At 36.6% G+C, this 23,269-nt stretch overlaps 1 protein-coding gene across 3 annotated transcripts in view; it reads left to right on the plus strand.

Moving 5' to 3' along the window:
• LOC105931720 (MICOS complex subunit mic25a) overlaps nucleotides 1–23,269 on the plus strand; it is an 81,995-nt gene that overhangs the window by 39,406 nt on the left and 19,320 nt on the right. For all 3 annotated transcript variants that reach the window (XM_036152076.1, XM_036152075.1, XM_012870512.3), the window contains 2 exons: nucleotides 2,563–2,633; nucleotides 20,453–20,588. In XM_036152076.1, the coding sequence (XP_036007969.1) occupies nucleotides 2,563–2,633; nucleotides 20,453–20,588 (207 nt within the window). The remainder of the gene's footprint in view (nucleotides 1–2,562; nucleotides 2,634–20,452; nucleotides 20,589–23,269) is intronic.

Consider the following 23,269-nt stretch of genomic DNA (forward strand, 5'->3'; position numbering starts at 1 on the left):
ATAATAGCTTTTTTAAAATGTGATAAAGCTTACAATTCCCACCTTTTTTTCATTTGCAAAAATGTATCAAAGGTGCATTGTGCATGCTTTGAAGTTTAATATTTTTCTTTCCCATACATTGCTTTACAATTGCCCAACATGTAAAATGATTTTTCCTTTATTTACTGCAGTTAGTCAGTTCTTGAGAGTGATTAGGGCCAAATCCTTTGGGAATGCATATGGGTGTGACGTGCTGTGCACTCTCGTTCACCAGGCTACTTTGAGTCTTCACAGTAATCGATACATTAGCAAGAGAACACGGGCTAACCTCAATGTTTATAACTTTCTCACCTCAAAAGAGATTACGCCATAAAAGAAGACCTGTGCAGTTGCAGCGGCAAATGCTTTTCCTCTTCTACCATGTATGTGCACAACACTGGTGTCGATTAAACTTGTCGCTAGGGAGGGCAGACTTCTGCAAAAAATCCTGGAACTTATGCAATGCTCCTATAAGAACACCCAAATGTTCTATTTCAAAACTACATGTAGAAAATCCTAGCAAATTCGTCGATATACAGAAACTATGAAAACTAGGTCTATTAGACTGTTAAAAACAGACCCATAGTTGCATTTTCTTTTATCATAGTCAACTACTTATACTGCTTAAATTGAAAAATCCTTACTTTTAATACAAATGGTTACATGACCACAGTTGTGTTCGGGGGTCACCTTACAAACCATTGCTGGCACCTATAGACCGTAAAAGGAGAAATTTTACCATCACCAGTCCACAAAACATTTCTCTTTGAGCTAGTCATTGCATTCTTTGGCAAACTGTAATCTTACCAAACCAATGGTACATTGTGGGGGCCAATAGCTTGACAAGACGTTCTCACAAAGTTGTGGAAACCAAAGTAGTTTTAGCACTCGCAGGTAGCTGTACACTTTGTAAGATCACCCTGATTTTAATCATTAGCTAAGTCTCTGCCATTTTTGCTTTTCTTCAACCCATTTATGTGCTACTTTTCTTCAGTGTCTTTCTGGTTTTATCAAATTACACTGATTGAACTCAACACTATTTAGACACAATATTTTTACACCTACACCACCATATCCATTGCTATTACTCCATTACTTTAACTAGGATATTATTTGCCAAGTATGCCAGTTATTTTGAACATGTCTCTATATGGTGCCAGAAGGAGCTATACTAGATTTCTCATCTTTGACATTATAATATCAAGTATAATGTGTCAGTGCCAAACCCAGGAAAAATTTCGAAAGTTAAACTTTATTTGAGCAAAAATGATGTGACAATATGGGAGAATGAATAATTTTCATTGTACTAAAGAAGTATGACTATAGTTAAGCAACATTTTACTGTAGACATATTTATTCCTTGTACCATTTATGAATTACAATCCATTTCAAAAAGTCAGCACAGTACCGCAGTGTGAAGTGATACTTGTTGATCTGAAATGTGCTCCATTTTAGATGAATGACTTCGGTCTTATTGCCTTAATGAGTAAGAAAGGAAATGATACAGGGTCAGATAACTACATCTCAAAGAATAGAAGCAGAGCAGATTAAGTAGAAAATGCCTGTGAGAATATGTTGAGTCTATTCCAACACCACACATTCAAACCGGGGCAAGCCTGTCTGCAGATGGGCCTAAAATAATGAGATATGAAAATGACTTGCGGGCGCTGAAGGAGTAGGGGGCTAGGGATTGTGGGGGAGGTTTGTGTTTGATCCCATCTTCTCCCTGCACAGTCACTTCAATTATCTTCCTCTCCTATCACCTCATCTATTGGGAATATAGGGAGTTATTAAGTAAAAGCCTGAGTGCTGCGGTTATTGGTTTAAAATGGTGATTACTGCAGTGAATGTGTATGAGAGGGTGGCGAGAGAGATTAGGTTCGTGTTTGGATTTTTTAAGACAAACCTTTTCATACGTTTTGACACTAAGCCTCTAAGGTGATCATCACGAGCAGCTGACATTGAATTTTGCTTTTAGAAATCAAATCTTCTACATTTTTTTCATACTATCTGCTGTATTCTCCACAATGCACAACGCTTAACACTGCGACCACCTGATTATTCAGGTAAGTGTGCTGTTTATGCCCAGCAGGTACAAGCTGCATCTGGGTAGTAATTGCTATTTAAATGCCAGGGTTTCTCGCATGAAATAAAACATTATGGAGTACCACCAGAGCGTCAATATTCAGATTTGTACGCAGGCTGTAAAATCCAAAGGTCACTAATTTATGGAATGTGACATTTCCATTGGTGCTTTCTGCATTCTGCTCATCACTTCGGGTCTATTAATGCTTGTATTAAAACTAAAAAAATGGTTGCAACTCTAATAATGCTATGTAGAAATGCTGGTTTTGGAGCTTTGATTTGTTGAACTTGATTTGAAGATTTTGACATTGTCATGTTTTTATGCAACCCCAGAAACAATTTCCTTAGTTAAAAGAAGCCTGAGTGAGCAGCCTACATTATCCTCTCAATATGTATTTTAAACTCTTGGACATTTCTTAATAATTTCTCATATGTCTGTCTTTGTGTTTTTGCGTGCAGAACTTGGAGAACTACAAGCAGACAGCTGAACAATACTGCAAGGCTGCAGCAAAAACTGAGGCCCGGATACGGTAAATATTAAATATTTGAACTGCCTCATTTATAAGGCTGTTCCGTCTTCATTGCTGCAATACATTTTTCCACCTACTAAATCAGTTTATGCAGTATACCTACCTACCTGAAGTATCTTATTTGTGATTTTAATATGTTTATCTGTTTGCTAACCCGACTAATTTAAGTTTCATTTCCTGTTGCAGTAGAAAGAAAACAAATTTAACACGTGTCAGACATCAGAGGTGTTAAGACAACAAAGTTTTGAGGCTATTTGCAATATTTGTGGTCTGCTAATGTGGACTCTACACTTTCAGGCTGCCTGTTAAACAGTTTTACTCACACTTGCGAGACTAAGTGTTAATTTACTTTTATCACTCATTCATTCTATTATCATATTTTGACACGGATGTCAAATTAACACAAAAACTTGCATTTTCCCTTGCTCAAATGCGTAGTTAAATCTTAATGAAATGTCAAGATTATAACGTGAGTTATAACAAAATTTTGTTTCTCTTTGGGATTAATAAAGTATTTTTGAATTGAATCGAAGAGAAAATACTTAAATAGATAACACATAATCAATGTGTCTTTTGAATTATTAGATTATTAGTTCTATTTTGGTGTTAAGGCTTCCCTATGCATAACATCCTCCTTCCACTGCTTTAGCTGCCACCAAAAGGATCTTATTAAGTGACTGAAATTAGGCTTCCATGATCTCTCTGGCAATGCATGCAGTACCAAAACCAGGCCCTTGTACATTGAGATTGATATGTAACAGACTTCCCATTAAATTGTGCAGAGAGACACGTCTCTAAACTGTGCATATTTTTGTTTTTAATTTATGAGAGAGTGAAGAAAAGGTGTGTTTTTCAGATTTAAGGAAAAATGCTACCAATTTGTCACACTATCAAAGAGAGTTTATGTTATTCTATTTAGCAATGAGTAGTGAGTGCGACACAAAGGAGTAAGACGAAGCAAGAGCTTTTTTCCCCCAATACTCGCAGTGCATATCATGAAAAAACAGGCTTTAGATCGTCAGTGTGATCAGTTCACAGTGATCAATAAAAAAAAACACACATTTGAGATTTTCTAAGCATTAATACTTCTGATTTCACCAGTCGAGAGCCTCAATAGAACCAGACCAAGATTGTTTAGCAGTGTGCATAACTTTGTACAGAAAACACCCTCTGCTGCATGTTGTCATGCTTCTGATCTGATTGTATTAGTCTTGAGAAGGAAAGGCTTTTCCTGCAGCAGTGGGAATCCACGTGTTCATAGAGGGCAGCCAAGCAGAACTCTGCATTCTTGGAACTGTCCCACAAGCGGCTGATCTTCCAATACTCCTTCCTGGATGCAACACGATAAATGTAGCATGAACAAATCTAAGGAAGACGCAATCATAATACCACATAGAAAAATGAAGACTAGTCTAAGGTTGGTGACCATCGAGTCCTATATAAGAGTTCCATTATATAGGACATTTTTTGACCGATCTGTATAATCTGATTGAATTTGACTTTGTAAAGTGCCTTGAGATGACATGTTTCATGAATTGGCGCTATATAAATAACATTTAATTGCACTGAACTGGTGCTGCCGTGGCAGTGGAGGACAGGATGGGTCCAGTCTGATCAAAGCTATAAAGGATAAAATAATTATCTTTTAACACTATGATCAGGACTGGCAATGCTCACAATTCCTCCTCCTTAAGGTTGAGACTTTACCGTTGTTTAAGGATTTTGATTTTGAAGTAAGCAAGATACTAGTCCTTGATCTTCTCTGTTGTGTTGACAGCCTGCTCTCAAAAACTGCTCTTTGGGCGGGCAGCACTGCTACAAGAGCACTCTAATGGCCTCCACTACATTTACATCTTTTGCATATCAGCATTTTGGTTCTTCACTAGAGAAAAAGACTGGTGACAGAGTGGCAGAAATGATAAAAACAACTTGTAAGCACCGTGTGTCGCTGACAGGGCTGTTATTTACTGATCGCCTTAAGTTGGCATCGGCTTCAGGATAAATCCTTCCTTCCGTCCATCCATCCATCCATCCGTCCGTCCATCCATCCGTCCGTCCATCCATCCATCCATCCATCCATCCATCCATCCATCCATCCATCCATCCATCCATCCATCCATCCATCCATCCATCCATCCATCCATCCATCCACACCTGTAGAAGAATTAATCACCTGAAAGGTTGCCAGACATTTTTAAGCCTGTTAATCAGCCACCAATTCAGATCAGGTCTACTGATGCAGAGAAAACCTCTAAAGCAAGTGGGATTGTGTGCCCCTAGGATCAGGATTGGGAAACTTTGAAAGATACAATTTGGCCTTTTCAAGTGGCAGCCTTCACCGAGGAATATTAATGTGTTCTGATTTTGCATGAAGCACATGACGCTCCTGTGGGAAAAACAGAGTTCAAACCTCACCTTTTGTCTGAACGCATATCAGTTTTATTCAACACGCACCTACTGCCACCCTGACACTGTCGGAGTATGTGGGACTTGCTAATTTATGCTGCTTCATAACACCAATTCTCACTGCTTTTTATCATTTAGTCAGAATGTCAATTTTCCTCCAGGCATTTATTAGCACATGTCTACGCTCTTTATTTGAATTCATCCACATTTCATGAGATCTACCTAAGACACACGCACAATAGACTACAGAACATGTATGTGCAGAATAATATAGTTTCAAGCTTCTTGTGATTATCTCTTTACGTTTATATTTTAGCAGTATGTTTAAAAAAAAACTATGTTAAAATCTGTCGTAGGAATTCAAATAGGGCTGTGTGAAGAAACAAATAATTTTTTTTATACAACCCAGGATATGTCTTGAGATGTGAAATACCTATTTACAGGCAAGAAAATGTTGATCAGAGTTGTTACACAATAAAATACAGCTATTAATCAGTGAAGTTGTATTAATAGTAAATATATGGATGTTATCAGTTTTGCAGTAGTCGCATACAGTTCCTTCAATAAGTATTCACCTGGTAAAGTAGATATTTTCTCAGCACCTGGTTCTTCTGGTTCAGAACAGTTGTCTTTTTCTTATTATAGCAAAATTGTGTGACTCATGAACACTACAAAACTAGCCCCATAACTTTCTTCCTATTAAGTTGTGGAAAGAGTTTTTTTAATATAATTTGTCCTATTCTCTTGTCTTAACAACTTGCGTTTTAGTTCAGAAATTCAGACATGCTATTGAAAGGTCCTTTCTTACTAAACCTCACTTGGACCCCTTAGTTTTGGCTAACACTGGGAACTACTTCTGATTTAGTATTCATTTCCAAGGAAGCAACTATTTTTACCTAACCGCAGTCCTTTTTTAGAAGATAATCATACCTTTGAAAATTTCCAGGCGGCTTCAGTGATGATATAGCACACAGTCTGTCTTAATAAAGGTACATAATAACATTGCTATGTCTGTTGATGCTAGATACCTTGTTGCCCTGGTTCTGCCAGAGCTCACGGTCATTCTGTCCTTCTTTCTCACGTAAGCCACAATGTTGGTATACGTAGTGCAGCGCTTAAACCTGCCGAAATACCTCCACATACATGCATATTCCCTGACAGGGAGACGAGGACAAACAAACTAGCAGTCTCTGCTGGGAGGACAGAGTAGTTGCTGGACTACATTGCCCTGTTTCTAACACAAAGCCAAAATAAACTTCATTGTTTTATTGAATTGATTTACGTGTCCAGCAGAAAACCTGCAACTTCCGCTGGTGGTTAGACCAGGACACCTCCATCCTGGAGAGGCTGCGAGTTTCCAAATTTGAATCTCACAGACTGCCAATCTGGGTCCCTGAGCAAGAACTTTAGCCCCAGAATGCCTATGGGTGCCACTCAGAAGTAGCCCACTGCTCCCTAAGGGATGCAGAGGGCACATTTCATTGAAATGTTTGTTGCAATGACATTAAAGATTATTATTATTATTATTATTATTATTATTATTATTATTATTATTATTATTATTATTACTACTACTACTACTACTACTACTACTACTACTACTACTACTACCAACTCCCAATGTGGATCGGGAGCATAATATTGGTTGGTTGACCTAAACCCCTCATTCCATGTTGGGACCATTTGATCGCAAAAGTATAAACTGAAAAAGGCATCGGTATGGATTATGTGCATATTGTCTGGTACAAAACATTTTTGTACCAAACATGTGGAGTATTTTGGTCTGATCTGACCAAAGCAACCTATGTTTGCTTTATACCATATGTTGCTTGCACCATACATTAAGTGGAACTTGTCTTTTTTTCAATTATGGCTTTTTTAATGTCACCCTTTCAATGAAGAGTGGCATTAAGTACAAAATGAGGTACTACTGTGATGGTTGAACATGTTTAATTCCAGTTTAATATGGTTAAGTTTGTTGTTGTATTGGAGAAAATGCAATGGACTTAAAGGGGTTTGAATACTTTTGCAAGGCACTGTGGGTTACAACATTGGGAAATGTAAAAAGTTGATGATCAGTGTTGTGTGATGGACAGTGACCTCATTCGCCACGCTGACATCTTCCAGCACCTGGCTTATTGAATTCAGCTCCACACAATTCAATCCCAAAATTTTGTCCAGATGATTACATTTGTAAAGATTTACGGGGCTATTTTCCAAAGTTGCATGGAAGAGGTTAAAAGATCACTTTAGCACAAGTTCGCTGAAGGAATAGTGTTCAGTTCTGCCAATATGCTGCCTTTATTTTCATATTGTTCACACACAAATGTCACTCCCATTTTACTTTTCTATCTCTGCCACACATTGAGGGACGTTTTGTATTCAGACATTCATGTGCTCATCATGTTCTGTCAGCATTAGGGCAGTGTTTCATTGTGGAGTGGTCATGCTGTCATTTCACACTACGCTGACCAGCCAGTAATTATTCTATTTACCAACTGTTCAAGGGAGGATGGGACCAGCACAGAATATGCTATTTAACTAAAATGGCAATAGATAAATAAAATTGTTTACTCTGTATTGGCATTTAAACCTTTACATATCTATAATCTGTCACATTAAGTTTTTTTTCTTACTCACTTTTTTGTCTGTAAGCTTTTTTTTTCCAGCCTTACAATATTTGTTATAAAATGTCTTTCCTTTTGTAGTAGCCATTTCTACACGCACAAATTAATTAGAACTTTATGAAATGTGCTAATCCCTTCTCTGCAGGCACATTTTTTGTCCGTGTCCTTGTACTTTATCAACGACACACATTAGCACATGTTTATGTGTATTGGTTTTTAGCCTGCTCAGTGTGATGAAAAGAATCTGAGCCGACTGAAAACAGCGAACCTAAAAAAAAGTGTTAGTTGTCTTCCAATCGGAAGCTGCTTACCGATCTTCATATTGGTGTATGAATATGTGCGTGTTAGTGAGTGCGATTGTGTGAATGTGGCTCTAGTGTAAAGCGTTTTGAGTGGTCATTATGACTGTAAAAGCACTATATGAGTTATGCCTATTTTACCATCATATTTAAAAGAGACATATCATAAATTTTTTTACCCTTAAATACATTTTGTTGTGAATATGGCTACTTGGAGTCTCTAGGAACGCAAAAAATTCTGTTCAGGTGCTGCGTAGATATCTTTATATTATTTTTTTGGTCATATTTTTCAAGCCGTTCAGTTATCTCTGTTTTCTACTACTTTTTTTTAAACTTACATCATAGTATTTGCTGTGGAACTGCTAAGCAGGGTCATGGACGTCCGATTTACCAATTTCGTGAACCTGCTGTTTTGTTTTTCTCTGAGTGATTTTGTAGTTCAAACTGAGGGATGCCGAAGCTTCAAGTGGATAAGTCATTGGTTGTTCATTATGCTATCCCCCAGCATTTTACAAAAATGGCCAATCGGGGTGAAGTGTCTCCTTTAAATTTAAAGAGACCGCACCAAAACAAGATATTCACAGGCGCACCTCAGAACAGGGGTAAAAAGGGAGAATGTGAGGATAAAACAACAAAGAATTCAGATCAAAACATTTCAGTTCCACTTTATATAGACCAGAACTGAATGATTTCAATGTGAAAAGGAAGAACTGAAAAGCATGATATGTCCCCTGTAACATAAAGTGGACAACTGCCCAGGTTCACCTTTTTCAATGTAGGTGGACCTATTTGGACTGTTGCTGAAAATGAAATTTATTCAACAAAGGCTTTGAAAACGTGGACTAGGCACGAGTCTCTTGTGATATAATAACCTTTATACAATTTTTATTTTGACTTTAATATATAATTCACACTTGTTAATTATGTGTTACTCTTTATACAGAAGCAGTGGGGGTATATCAAGAGGATATAACTGGCTGGTTAATTAGTCAGACTATCTGCTCTCTTTACAAGCCTAAAATTTGTGGCATTCATATGTCGCTTTCTTACCATAGTTTCAGAGTCTTACCTTAAAATGAGCGATTCAAGTCTTTCCTATGTTTTTTAGGGAATTGCATTTTGTGATTTATCTTTTCCTATTTCTTCTTCTTTTTAAAAAAAAGGAATATGATGCCAAATTTTTGCAGTTTTAAACCATAATTTCCTAAAAACTTGATTTATCTTGATACCGTTTACTGGCCCTTCCCTCATACAGAAACTCTTTCTTTAAATTTAGCTGGAGTTGCAACCGTCAGAATTTTGTAATTGTAAGAAGATATAAGATTTTTTTTCCAGGCCTTCCTACAGTCATTATTCATCACCACTAGGCACATAGGGCAATGTCACACAGCATTTGTGAGAGAGACATAGTTGTAAAAAAAAAAGGATTCTACTAATTTAAAACAAACATGATAGACTTCATATTTTGAACATGCTTTGTCATCTCACTTTAGTGATCATTTGAATTAGTGCAGCTCACTTTACAAAAAAATCCATTACCATGAGTATTCTCAAGCAAAGCTCGATTGATTGACTCTAAAATGTAGAAAAGACCACCAACATTTCCTATAACAGCATGTTTCGCAACAGACAGAAGCTGAAACCTTAAAATAATAAAAACATAGAAACTTTGCTGTACTCATTTTAGCGTTCTTGGCATCTTGTTTTATGTTTTGCGCTCTCCCATAGCCTCTTGCAACTTGAATAAAGCCCAGATATCTTAAAAAATACAGTTATCTAATAGTTCTCTATTAGTTGGGACACGACCTTAGGAGGGACAAAAGACTCGGAAGAATGGAGGTCCTCTGTCACATTGTGTTTCCATGTTACGGGCCGTGAAATTGCTTCTAATTAACATTTATTTAAAAAATTTGTTTCCCTAAAAATCCATTCCTGAATATCTGTACTTTGTCTGACGTCATCTTCAGTGCCTGATAAATAAACTGGAAAGAAACCTGGAAGAAGATTTTTTAGTTTCCAACCAGTTAGGTCTAATCAGGCTAAAAGATCATTTAATTTTATTTATTTTTTTTGTTCTTGTCCCTCTTTCGTTGTTTATTCTTGGTGATTTGGGTCAGCACATCACCAGCACAGATGTTAACAGTCTCTCATACGCAAGCTAACACACTGGCTGATAAAACCAGATATTTGGCCGAAATGTTTGCCAACGCTTTAGTGAAGATGAGACAGACTTCAGGTACTTTGTAGAACTCAGATAAATAGATTTAAGCCCCTGGGTTATTTCCTCTCTATAATACATGGGGTACTCTGTAAAAATATTGTGTTTATTTGGAGACATGTGGTGGACTTTCCATAAAGCGTTTAAAGGAGGTTAGTCCATTAGTTTTGCCTTGGGGTGTCCATGCTCCCCATATTCCCCAAATAGCACCTGACTGCAGAAGAAGAACATTTTGGCAGGGCTTACCTTAAGATGTAGAAATCCATTAATCCTCTTAAAGAACCTTGTTACTCTTAGGATAGAATCTAAGTGAACCTCAGGTGTCTGTGTGTGAGGATTCATCCCAAATGTGACTGTTGTGGTCTACTTTTATAGAAGTCTTGTATACTGAATGTTTAAAACATTTTTGTGTGTATTTTTGTATGTTTGTGGATAACATGTCCAAATGAGTGAAACTGACACTTAAGGATCTCTTTGCCCTCCAGAGTAGTAGCCTGCTAGTCATTATCAGAAACTGGATCTGTCAGCACTGTTGGCCAACAAAGATTTGCCATTAAGAGAGAAGACTGCAGTCACGTACATTTTGTCATCTTTAGTGGCTCCGGAAAGTATAATGTAACCTGTTTGTTTAAGCTAACTGAACAAATGTACCCAGAAGTTCAGGTCTGTGGATTTAAAAGAATGAAAACACAATAAACTTCAATTGAGACAAACTAACATTTTGTGAACAAACTATATGCAAGTTGTTAAAATACTTTTAAAGCAGCACTAAGTAACATTTTTACCTTTTAATATATCATCTTCTAAGTCCCTGTGATGGGTATCAGACCATTGAGGTGTCTATCATCTCCCCCTATTGTCTCTGGCCTAAATATTTCATGGGTTGCAGTTTATTGAGTCTTCAAAGTACATCACTAATACTGAAACTAGGTCATTTTAAGACTCCTTTCAGTGATGGCATCCACACCATGTAGTTTTGTTGGTTCTTACATATGGTGCATTCACGGATTGAAATAAGATTGGATTCTTGTCTTGTTCACTGACAGATCACCTTTTAGGGGAGACTGAGCTAAAAATCGTTTGAATCCTATCAGCAGCCAATTTCTCTGTGCATCTTGAATATTATAGAGCTGAATTAAGAAGCAGTGCAGAAGCTATTTTTGTTCTACAATAGATCCTTGTTTATGTCTGCCATGCACCTCTCTGCTTTTAGTTTGGCATTTCTGTCTTGAAAGCCTCTTGAGTTTTGATTGATTACCTTACTAGAAAAACATACAGTTCAGAGTTAAGTCATAACTTCATAAATATTACCCTACACCTAATAAAATTCATAATATTAGATTGGACCATTACTGATAGTTATTTGAAGGTACATCAGGTGGTTGCTGGTTAATCTGTTGGAATCAAGCACATTTAGGATTTAATTTTGTGTAATTTTTACATACAAGTTCTTTTAAAGTTGCGTATTTTAGATAAAAAGATACAAAATAAATTATTGCTAACTGAAAAATAGTGAGCATATGAATGCTTATTTATTCTACTAACATAAGAAGCATGAGGGTTGTGTGTAACAACAAACATATTTTCAGAGACAATAATGGTTAAGGTTATTTCACTCTGAAATTTATTTTCTCACAGTATTTTGCCCTGAATTTTTGACATTTTATGCTTAACAGTTAAAAAGGTAAAGCTTTTTAAATAAAAAGCTAAATGGAGAAACAGAAAACTGTCTAAAATCAGAAAGCTAAAGATGAACACTGATAGAAGGCCCTTATCCTTCCCAACTTGAGTGAGTCGTTCAACCACAAGTTTTCTTGATTGAGCAGTTATCAGCGATGAGACATCACACACAATCACACGAACACACCGGCGCCTTATCTTGTTCCTGCTTGTCACCTGTTTTAATGAAACACTGCCCTTATCCTTTAAAATCTTTCTTTTCCTCTGTCCCCACAAAACGAGACTGGTGGGGATCAATCAGTCTGGCTAACTGAGTGCAAATTTTTATCAATCAATTCCATCTGTTTTTAGCATTTTGTGTGTCAGCGTAGAAAGATAGAAGCAGAGCTCTGTCTATCTGCAGCCCATGGCTCCTATTGCTCCTGGATGCTATTCCCATTCAAGATAGAACCGTGTTTCTGCAGAGCTGAGATAAACTTTAGCGACGTAATATTGCAGAATATGAGTTTAGGATTTAAGTTTGTCGTAACTTAGCAAAGGTTGGATAAATTATTCTCATGACAGCCAAATTACACTTTGTAGACGAGTTCAGTGGTTGTGATATTGCGCGATTGCTAAGTAAGATTAGTGCGAGCTAAACTATGTTATGCTCGTAGCATTTTCATAAAAGCTTCACAAAGCCTCTTGCATTACAAAATGCCTGCTCTGTGGTTTCTTTTGATCTTACCCCAACCATGACATATTTGATCCTCTCTTCTCCTCCTTTTCATTCAGTGTATTATTAAAAAGTAGAGTAGAACGCCACAGTTGCTAGTTTAAGGCCACCAAAATCTTTGTCATCAATGAGTACCACCCCCAGTACACACACAAACACAAACAATGCCATCTCAGACATGGAGGATAATAAAATTCAACGCCCATTCAATCTTTCCCTTTTCTCATTATTACTTTATTCCCCCATGTCATGCACTGCAAGAACCAAGAGCTTGAGCTCTCTTCATAAAAAGCCACAGACCACCAAGGTGAGACAAAAAAATAATGAGAATCTTACTATTTCCTCCTAATCTGTTCCCCTCAACTCTGCACGCATCTTTGTCGACCGTCACTTTAAAGAAAGCAATGCTGGCGTTGTTTTGCTTCTTTTTGCCGCAAAAGTTAGCAATCAAACTAGCTGGGGCGACTAATGTTTTTCTAATAAGAGCTCACCTTTTATTTCAGTCAAACGAGGCAGTTGGTGCAGATTAGCAGAGGCAATTTTCTGCTTCAGATTCCATTATTAAAACACTCCTGCTATCAGAAAGTTTCTTGCGTTAAATAGAAAAAAGAATTACTTTTTTTTCCTCCTGAGTTTGGATTAATACCTTCAGGCTATTGTTGCTGTTATCTTGAATTCTTAGGGAGTAATTCAGAACACAGACAAAGCTCAACATCAACTATTCAAATGTATCTAAACGGTAAATCTGGACACAAGTAATTGATTTCAACACAATGCAATCTCCATCTCTGGTGCAACACTGCTAATCCCTCATCTATGTTTCACAAAGATATAGTTGCTTTTTACCCAAAAGGAATGCATTTCATTAGCCTTTTGTTTTAGATATGTTTGATTAAAATAAAGTTTAAAAAGCATTGTCTTACAATCTATTAAAATGAAATGATCTATAATGATTCCGTCAGAAAAGCAAAAGTCTTGATTTTTACCTTTATGCCATATTTATTACAAGCAAAAAGAGTCAGTGAATTTCTGTATGTAAAGTTTATTTAGAATCAGTGTAAAGGTAATCAACAATTTATTTAAAATGGAAGTATAGCAGAGAAGTAATCAAAGATAGAATAATCAATCAAATGTATTACTCAACCAATGTCTATTCTGTACAGGGGGACTTAATAAAGCAAAGCAAATAAGTTACACACTAATTGTAAAAAGAAAGCAAGATTTTAAATTACAAAATTAACTTTGAAGATACTGGTAATATGCTGATAAAATGTTAGAATTATCAGGGGCTCATGGGTTCTTGGAAGCCTGAAAAGAAAAAAAAGGTTTTCTGTCTTTTTTTAGTTTCTAGGGGACAAATGATTTTTAGTGTTCAGAATAAATTTAGAATCCTCTAACTTCTCTCTAGCACCAGTCTCTCAGCTTGACTGATGGAAGACGTCTTGATACTCAGGGGTAAGAATCAACCTCTAGAAACTACCTTCTTCCATCCTCAATGAGCTGAAGGTGCTGTCAATCCTGTGCTGCACAGCTAAGTGGTTCTGATCTTTGGGGCAAACTGAAAGCAGGTTATTAATATGAGCAAAAAACGAGAAATCTTCCAGGGTTAAGATGAATTAGTCTCCACACTGGAAAGAAAAGTATTTCAGAACCTTTTCAAAAAAGGAATGTATAGTGCTGAACAAAACAACGACCAAACCAGGTATGGCTGATTAATCCACTTCACTCTTGATAGTTCGGTAGAAAGAGAATTACTGAACTGACACTACAGCCCTGCTAGGTGCACATTGAAAGACAGATGCGGGAACACGTAAATCTTCCTCACAATATTAACCCATGAGTGTCTGTGTTTGATGTTATGGATGATGTGCTGTATTTCATTTATAATCACTTAAAATCTGATGATGACTTCATGACAAACATTTATTTGATACTCAACACCTTTGAAGCATATCATTTACATAATTAATTTCACACCACTCTCACATTCAAGTTCTAACACATAAGAAGCAGTTAAAGGAATGGTTATCAGGAACAAATTCAAAACTTGCTGAATTTCCCAGCAAACTAAGAACAACTGACATATTTTAGATGAGCACTCAGATAAAACCTAACATAGAATAACTTTTCCTTTTCTTAATTTGGCACACTACTTGTGTAGACTAAAAACATTGACATTTTGGCATTGACTACTGAATTAGTGATCTGAAGAAATAACAGGTAGTGTTTTAGAGTTCACATGAGACAATAGCGTACAGTGCCTATATGAATTATGGTCCTAAAATAAGCATTTGTGTCCAGCATGTTAAACATGTAGGAAACCATTGTCAATCATCAATGTGCAGCACAGATCCTGAAAGTATCTTACCAGTAACGTGACATTCTGAGTGATGGGTAAACATGTTTGACTACCTGCAGTGCATCTAGTGGCCTTGCACCTTTATGGTGAGGAAAAGGTAAAAAACTAGACTTTGAAGGTTGCCATGAACTAGTGTTTGTCCATGCAACCTGCAAGGGTTATTCATCATTTAATTCATCACTGTCAAATACGGTCTCTTTCTCTCCCTCATAGGTTTCATTCACTTCCCTCCTCATGAATATTCCCACTACCACTGATTTGTTTAATCCTGTCACTTTACCCTCCACTGCACATGCAAGCACACACACCCACACATACTAAAACTGCACAAAAGACACACCAGTGCAGAGAAATTTCTCCCACCGGCTTATTTGTACGCACAGCTTCCCACATGTGTGCGTGCATGCACACACATACACACACACACACGTTCTGTGGATTCGTAAAGTACTGATAACAGACTAACACACTGGTGCGCATATTTGTTGTGTATTTGTCAGTGAAGGGAAGAGCTTCTGAGCTCATTCATATGTGAAGGAGGCATGAATCTGTAATTGCTTTCTGGCATGGTATGAGGACAGCTCCTAGTGTTGACTGGGTGTTGGCGTGCATGCAAGCATACAAACACACACACACACACACTGTGTGTGTGTGTGTGTGAGAATGTCAAGTGGTCATCTTCAATTCTTCCATTGACATGATGAAACATGTGCCTCCTTATCGAATTAAACGCTAATTCATTCCCTCTCCATCTCTTGCTCTTTGTGTGAGGCCTGAAAAATCATGTGGTGAAACATTAAAGTTCACCGTCCCTTTATGCAACCCTGTGGCAACAAGTTAAGCAGCGGTTATGGCTCCATCTCACCTTTGTCTTTGATTTGAACAGTGATACATAAAGAAATCATTTTAAGATTGACCTAATAATAAAATCTACTGCAAAAAGAATGTCTCTCTTTAATTGTATCTGTGTTATGTGTATCAGGGCATAATGAAGCTCTTGTTGCGGGGAAGTAAGGATATCCGAGGACTTTCTGTGCAGAAAACTAACTCTGAATCCCATACGTATGTTTTACAGCTTGCGAGCTGTTCAATTATGGAAAAATATTATAATCACTGCTACTTTGATCAATATTGAAATTTTTATTATTTATGCCATTATTCATTGAGTTTAGAACAACAATCCAATAACGAAGTAATAATTATCACAAATAATAATAAAAACCTGTCATTTTGACCAAACAAATTAGCCGGTCATTTTTACTTATTAACCATTTTATGCCTTTGCCGTTTTGGATGTTACGTTCCCAAACCTTTAAGGCATGAAACAGTGCCATCCACCACAAGATGTTTCGTATCAATCATTCATTAATTCATACCTGCTAAGGGGACACTGCTGCTCATCTTTCTTTTGTCTTTTTTTTTCCATCATTACTTACTATGACATTTCTAAAAATTACATTTGTAGGTTCAGCCTTGCACCTAGGCAAAAGTGACCATCATATGGGAAACATCACACAATTGTAGCATACTTTGAGATTTAGGGGGGGGTTTATGCAGTCAAAAACCAAACAATATTTTTCATTAACTTCAAATCCACACATTCTTGCCATATCAAGGTAATCAAGGTATTAAGCAGATCCTGACTTATTACCCTACATGCTCTGCGGAATGAGATCCAGGAAACTGCCAGAAATCCAGCACCGCATGATTTTAATCTATGATGAATCTACCCCAAAAAGCAAATTCCTAATTTCTCATTGCATATATGACAGTCCAGGTTAGCACTGCGTATATATATATATATATAGTGGCTCCAGCAGCTGCTGTGCCATGACCATTTGATTTAAGGATCAAACAATCATCTGAGGATAAAAGCTTGATTCGCTGTAAAAAGAGTCTTTTTACTGCTTCCAAGGAGGCAAAAAATTATTAGCTAAATTCATCAAAAGTAGGTCAGCTTCCTGCCCTCTAAGCATTCAACTTGCTGAGGCGAGTGAGTCTTTATCAGTGCAGACAATGTGTCTGCATAGCGTAGCATGAGATTAATTATTGTAATTTTTTTGGGTAATTCCTGTGGCATTTTAGTTGCCCTTACATAGATCCAATGCATTGGATAATATATGTGGCAAATTTGGTATAATCCCATTAAATATTTTGAGAACTCCAAGAAAGCCTACTGCCTGCTGAATAAGCTGGTGATCAAATTGCATATTCAGTCAGACCCAAAGGAAGGCTGTGTTTTTAACTTAAGGCAGTGGATCTTCCAAGGGCATTGAAAGTCAGATGTTCAAACGTGTGTTAGTGGTATAGGTTTGCAGATGCAACTGGAACTGCTTGTGATATTTTATTTTAAAAGGGTTTCAAACCACAGCAGAGAAAACAAAAGTAGCTGGCACTTTCCACCACCAACCCTTAAGGCAGCTTGCAGTGTTTACAGTTTATGGCTTTAACAATACGACTAACATAAAACTTAGAGAGCAGAGTAGCAACAGAATTGGCAGTGCAGTCAGCTGCTCTGATACTGGCCATTTAAAAAGAGCCACGATCAGGTTCCTGAGCCAATACTTAAGTCCAATGTGGAGATGCCTAGTCCAAAAAAAAAAAAAAAAAAACAGACATGTTTTATGTTGATAATCAAAATAACTATGGACTTTTCTACTGTCAGAATGGACATTTGAATACATAACTATCACAAATATTTGCTTTGAAAAAAAAAAAAAACCTATGTGTGTCAAGCCCAAAAATCAAATGGATCATCCAGATTGTTATCAATGAGCCCAGCAGCATGGGTCTGTAATTAAATGTGTTTATATACATGCAATTGGCAAAAGACGTTCATGCTTCTGCATTGCAAGTAATTCAGTAAAACAGAGCCACATTTTAGAGGAACATATTCTGCCTTTACACAGAAACTTCTCTGCAGAGCTCATATAATATTTAACGGGAGAGTAAAATACCTTCCAAGGCATGGTTGCATATGAAAAGAATGTCAGTGTACTTGACTACCTGTAGTCCCGACCTGTCCCCGATAGAAGATGTGCCGTGAATTTTCAAAGGGGGAAAACAAAAGTCAATACTAGCAGCCCCATTTTATTTTATTCAACACTTGTTCATATAACATATCTTGAACAGACGCATGGCCTACAGTGTCACATTAAAACTTGGGTTTATTAAAAAAATCATTTTTTAAATTTACCTGATATACCTTTTCTTACATGGGGTTGTCTTATATATGTCATTCCAATCTGTCTTAAATCTTAGTTTAAAATGGGGAGGAAGTTATTAATATCAGGAATTAGGACTACATGGTGTTAGGAATATTAACACTGTCATGCTGGTGAATATTGCAACAACTAAGCTGATTGTGATTCACCCACATTTCCTCACTAGTCTCTTTCCTTTTCATCATCATCTTTCTGACCTCTAGTATCCTGGGCTCTAAGGTCTGTGTCAGAAGTGTGTAAATCAAATAAATATGTCCAAATGATTGCTTGGTTATATATATTTGTTAGAAGTTCTCATGTGTTTTAGTTTTAGATTGTTATCCAGGGAAATGTATTGGGAAAGATTTCATGTATCTGCACTAATACAAATGTCAACTTCTAAATTCAATTTAAATCCTTAATACTAATTCAGTCACTATAATAGTTAGAAAATTAAAGTGAATAAAAATTTATTTATTTTAGCTAAATATTCATACTTTGTCCCTCGAAGCTGTTGCATTAGAAATAGCACTAATTTGTTTAGCTATAAGGGGTTGTATTTGAAAAAAGCAAACTGATTCAAAGCAGTGCTATCTGCTCTATGTTTCTGTGTGGGAATGTATTTATCCATATCCCTCCTTTTACAAATTCTGTCACAACAGCAGTTAAATTACCACAAGCAACAGAGCAATCAAGGATTACCCTGTTGTAGGATTAGCATTCAGTACCTGTGTGAAGGTTTGAGCCTGAGTGTATGCGCCTGAATGTGTTCGTAGGTGTGGTTTGAATTGTGTGCTTTTGTTGCCGTAGACAAACTGAATGTGCGAGTCAGATAACCAAAAAAAGAAAGTTTGACATTGACTACTAAGCTGCTTGCTTGATGCATAATTCATCTCTCTCTACAGACTGAGCCTGCTTTTGAAGCAATCTTAGCTTGTTCAACTGCAACTACAACAAACTACAAACCGTCTCCTTTGGTACAATTTATTTTTCCATTTTCTTTTGCCAGTTATTCATTGATATCGGCTAGAAGCTGCTGCTGTTTCTGTCACTCCAGCTCTTAACAAGCTCAATACTTTAAATTGCCAGTTTGGGATTTGCTGATTTTTCTTTCCATCAAAGTCAGATGTTGGATGTTAGTTTAAGAGGCATGCATAACTTTTACATTTTTGTTTTAATTCTCTCTCACTGACAAAGACTTGTACTTCTATATTTAAAAAAATATGAATCTCTACTTAGTATTTCCCAGGACATACATTTAAGTAGGCTGACAGGAAGGGGGGTGGAAGAGGGGGAGAGACATGCGGCAAAGGACTGTGGGTCAGAGTCAAACCTGGGTCTTCATACATGGGTCACGCTACCCGCTGCGCCACCAGCGCGCCCTCAAACTGTGCTTTTATAAAATTTAATAACGATGACATCCCTGATCTTACTTATGGATGTGTCATTAGCTGTGTTGCATTCATCTTAAGGCAACAGCTGGTCTAAATATAAAGTCTTGTGTTAAATATAACACACGACTAAAACTATTTTAGTCTGAAAACTATTTTTAGTAATACACTAAAGACTTAAAGACCCCAGATGCCACCCAGTCCCTACTCCATCATCCAACATTTTGAGAGCTTTGAAGATTTATTCCCCTCCTGTTTATCACAGTTATCGTTTTTTGAAATAGTTAAATTTTTGGTCTGACTGTAGATCTGGCCAAGTTTAGGCAAACTACTAGGCAAATTAGTCTCTTTGACCTGGGTCTTATTTAGAGGACTCATTTGTCAAGGATTTCTGATTAAATGTTTCAAAACACTGAGGAAAAAATGTGTATACTTAAAAATTCTTAATCTTATTCTTTTTAGAAAGAATCAAAATGCCGCTAATATCACTGCAGATTTAGTTTTTAAAAAAGTCCTTGTTTTTTTCCCCTCCTTTCCTAACAAGCATAACAGTGTCTGCATTTTACAAGTGACAGAGGTGGTAACCCAAAAATGTAGGATTTGTGAGAATAAATGGTAGGGTTAGAAATATGTCCCTATTTCTCTGGTTTAGGGGGTATTTAAAGGTTTTAATGTTTTCTAGAGTTTAAACAGAACAACAGAGGTTGGTACATAACAACTTACTAACAAAGTATTGATCTGGGAACATTTGCAGTTTTCTGTGTTAAACTGAAACCTGCTGCTATAATAATACCAGTGAATAGAGAAAAATCTCAGATTAACCATACTTCATGACGTTATTACAAGCCTCCTTGTTGATATTTTCCAGACTAACTGAGGAATTTAATCCCACTGACCCTTCCCTCTGTGCTCTGCTTCTAGGCCCCGGCACAGTGCTTCTCTGTGTACCGAGCTGCAGGCCAAGGTCCTTGAATGCTACAGAGAACACCCACAGCAGACACTGCACTGCTCCAGCCTGGCCAAGCAGTACATGGACTGTGTTCAACAAGCAAAGAAGGTAAGGCACGGCTGCAGTCTGCATGTGGCTGTGAGGGGGGGAAAGACAGAGACTGTGCAGTTTTCTTATCAGGACACCAAACTTGTTTTTGGTTGAGCTGCGAGTTAGTGAGGTTTTGTTGTAACCTGATTGTAACACTGGCAGTAGAAGAAAATCATAAAATGACAGAGTCTTTCATTGCTTAAACTTCAAATAACTCCCCTCTTTCCTGTTAAATACTTCAACACTTCATTTTGGAGAATAAAGAGATGACACATGCTTTCTATTTGGAGGCTTACATCATTACTAGTGAACAAAAAAATGAATTTTGCATTCAGCACTTTGAAAAGCGTTTTGCGTTGCTATTGCAAACACTGTTTAAACCCTTCGCTTATCTACAAAGAGTTTTATTAACTCAATTTCTCAATCAAAAAGCAATTCTGAATGGAGTAATGTGCACATTATTGTCATGGCAGAATGTGTTTATGCAGCTTCAAAGTTGTAAACGGCTCAGAGCAACAATTGATGCGTTTGGCTGTTCCAACAGCCGATTAAAAGCAAAGGCTCGGATTAAAAGCAATCGGTGGTTTTATATTGTTTCAAAAGAGTTAGCAGTAGGGTGCTGCTCAGGGGGGAAAACACATTTTGTATTTTTGCACAGGATTTATGTTTTTTTTTTAAGTGTGATATAAATTGAGAGTAGAAGCAGTTTATTTCTTGTTTAAGCACTTGTTTTATTCAGAGTCAAACTTTCAAAAATTCAGTAAAAATTAAATTATGGGCTAACTGAAACATCTATAGAAAAAAAGGTATAAATAATGACAGAGTAAAAGGTCAAGTAAAGAAAAACAAGTTATTTGCACATCATGTTGACGTTTGTCCTGTCGCTTTAGAACTGTTTGAGTAAAACACTTCTACAGGGACTGTAGTACAGCTCTGTGATCCTGTGGGTGTTTAAAGTGCTCTATAAAAAAAGCTGATGTGGTAAAATAATGAACAATCAGAAGTAAAACCTACAGAGAAATAAAGATTCATATAGTGATATTTGCTTTGAAGAGTCTTTAATCTATCAAATTTTATTATATGCAATAACCAAGTAACAAACTAGGATTTATTTGTAGTGTAAATTATCCCTATTGTTGTTATACAGCAGGATAAAAGTTGATATAACTTTTTACTGTTACAAACTTAAACATCTTTGTGTCCATCTGCCTGAAATTCAGAAAATCCTGAGCTTTTTCACATAGTGGCCTTTTCTGTGCAGAAAAACAATCGTGACCCTGACATTTTATCGCTGACATCTTCTCTGTCTACCCTTTCTTTATAGGGATAATCTAACAGAGATTAAATCTTTCATTTTAAAGACTAGTCTGCACCACTATTTCCAAGATGGTGGCTTTACAAGTTGACCTTTGAGACTTTTGAAGTTTTTTTTTATCCTAATCTCAGACTTTGAACAACTCATAAATGTTTCTAGAAATATGATTTAAACCTGTAAGTCTGAAAGATTTCACATTAAAGTGTCACTATCTCCATCCAGTCTATTATCAGATTGTATCGTTCCAGTTGTTGGCCGACACACACAGAGTGTGAAGAAATATATTTATAGCGAAAGGGAACTTTTATTTTAAAAAATTCTTGTTTTTTTTATCTTCTTGTCAGCAGAGTATTTCTAATCAATGGTACCGAGACCATTGCTAGCGAGTGTCAAGGTGTGCCAAAGTTTTCCCAAGTTTCAAACTCACAAAAATGTGTCATCATGCTTTTCACTGTTGACACAGTCTAAAAGCCTTAATCATGAGTTGCCTAAGGAAGTCATGGAGTGACCGGACATTTCTCTTGTTTCTCTTCCCTATCTGTTGCTGTGGACTGACAGTCAGCTTGCTGAAAGAAAGCTGCTAGACTTTTCCTTATTTGCAAGACAAACAAAGTTGGCTTTCTAGAAAGACTTCTTATTACAGAAATACGTCTTGCTCATATCTATGCTTGATTTTCAGAATAACAATGATTTCTTGTTATATTACTATTACTTTAACTGAAATAATAAACATGTTAGTATTTTAGCTGCAGGATCAATAATTGTTACCTTTCTATTTAAAAGAAAAGTTATGAAATCATGGTGTAGGTTTACAATTTTTTGTTTAAATACTGTGATGCCATAAAACAACTATACATATTGCGAGTTTTTTTTTTTAATTGCACTCTCAGTGAGGATTGTTTGTGCTTTTTGGAGCCTACAGGAGGTTTCTGGTAAGGTCCTGTTTCTGTTTTAAACTCTTAATACCCAAGAATTTTAATCCAACCATAAGCTTTCAGACGTTTTTAAAAAAGGCTGAAAAAGGTCAGTTTCTCTTCAAACATATGTGTTTGATTAATTGTCAACCTCATTTACAGATCTGTCAGGAGAAAGAAAAATATATGTTTAATGAGAAACTGATCATTTTCTGGCATCAAAAAGCCGATGTTTAGACTCAAATTATTGGGTCTTAAGAGGTTAAAGCACTCTTGTTCGGAAGAGTTCAAATAAAGTTGTTTACATTTATTTGAAATCTAAAATCTATGCATAGTTTGTAGTATCCTTTTAGGGATATTGTGATGGCGTCACAGTCAAGGACAAAAGTAAAGCCTCAAAAGCTCTGTCAGCTTGCTTTATCTAAAGCTTTGTTTTGATTTAAAAAAAAAAATCCACAGTAAAACTTCAG

This window comes from Fundulus heteroclitus, chromosome 20, assembly GCF_011125445.2.
Source record: "Fundulus heteroclitus isolate FHET01 chromosome 20, MU-UCD_Fhet_4.1, whole genome shotgun sequence".
Classification (NCBI taxonomy): Eukaryota; Metazoa; Chordata; class Actinopteri; order Cyprinodontiformes; family Fundulidae; genus Fundulus; species Fundulus heteroclitus.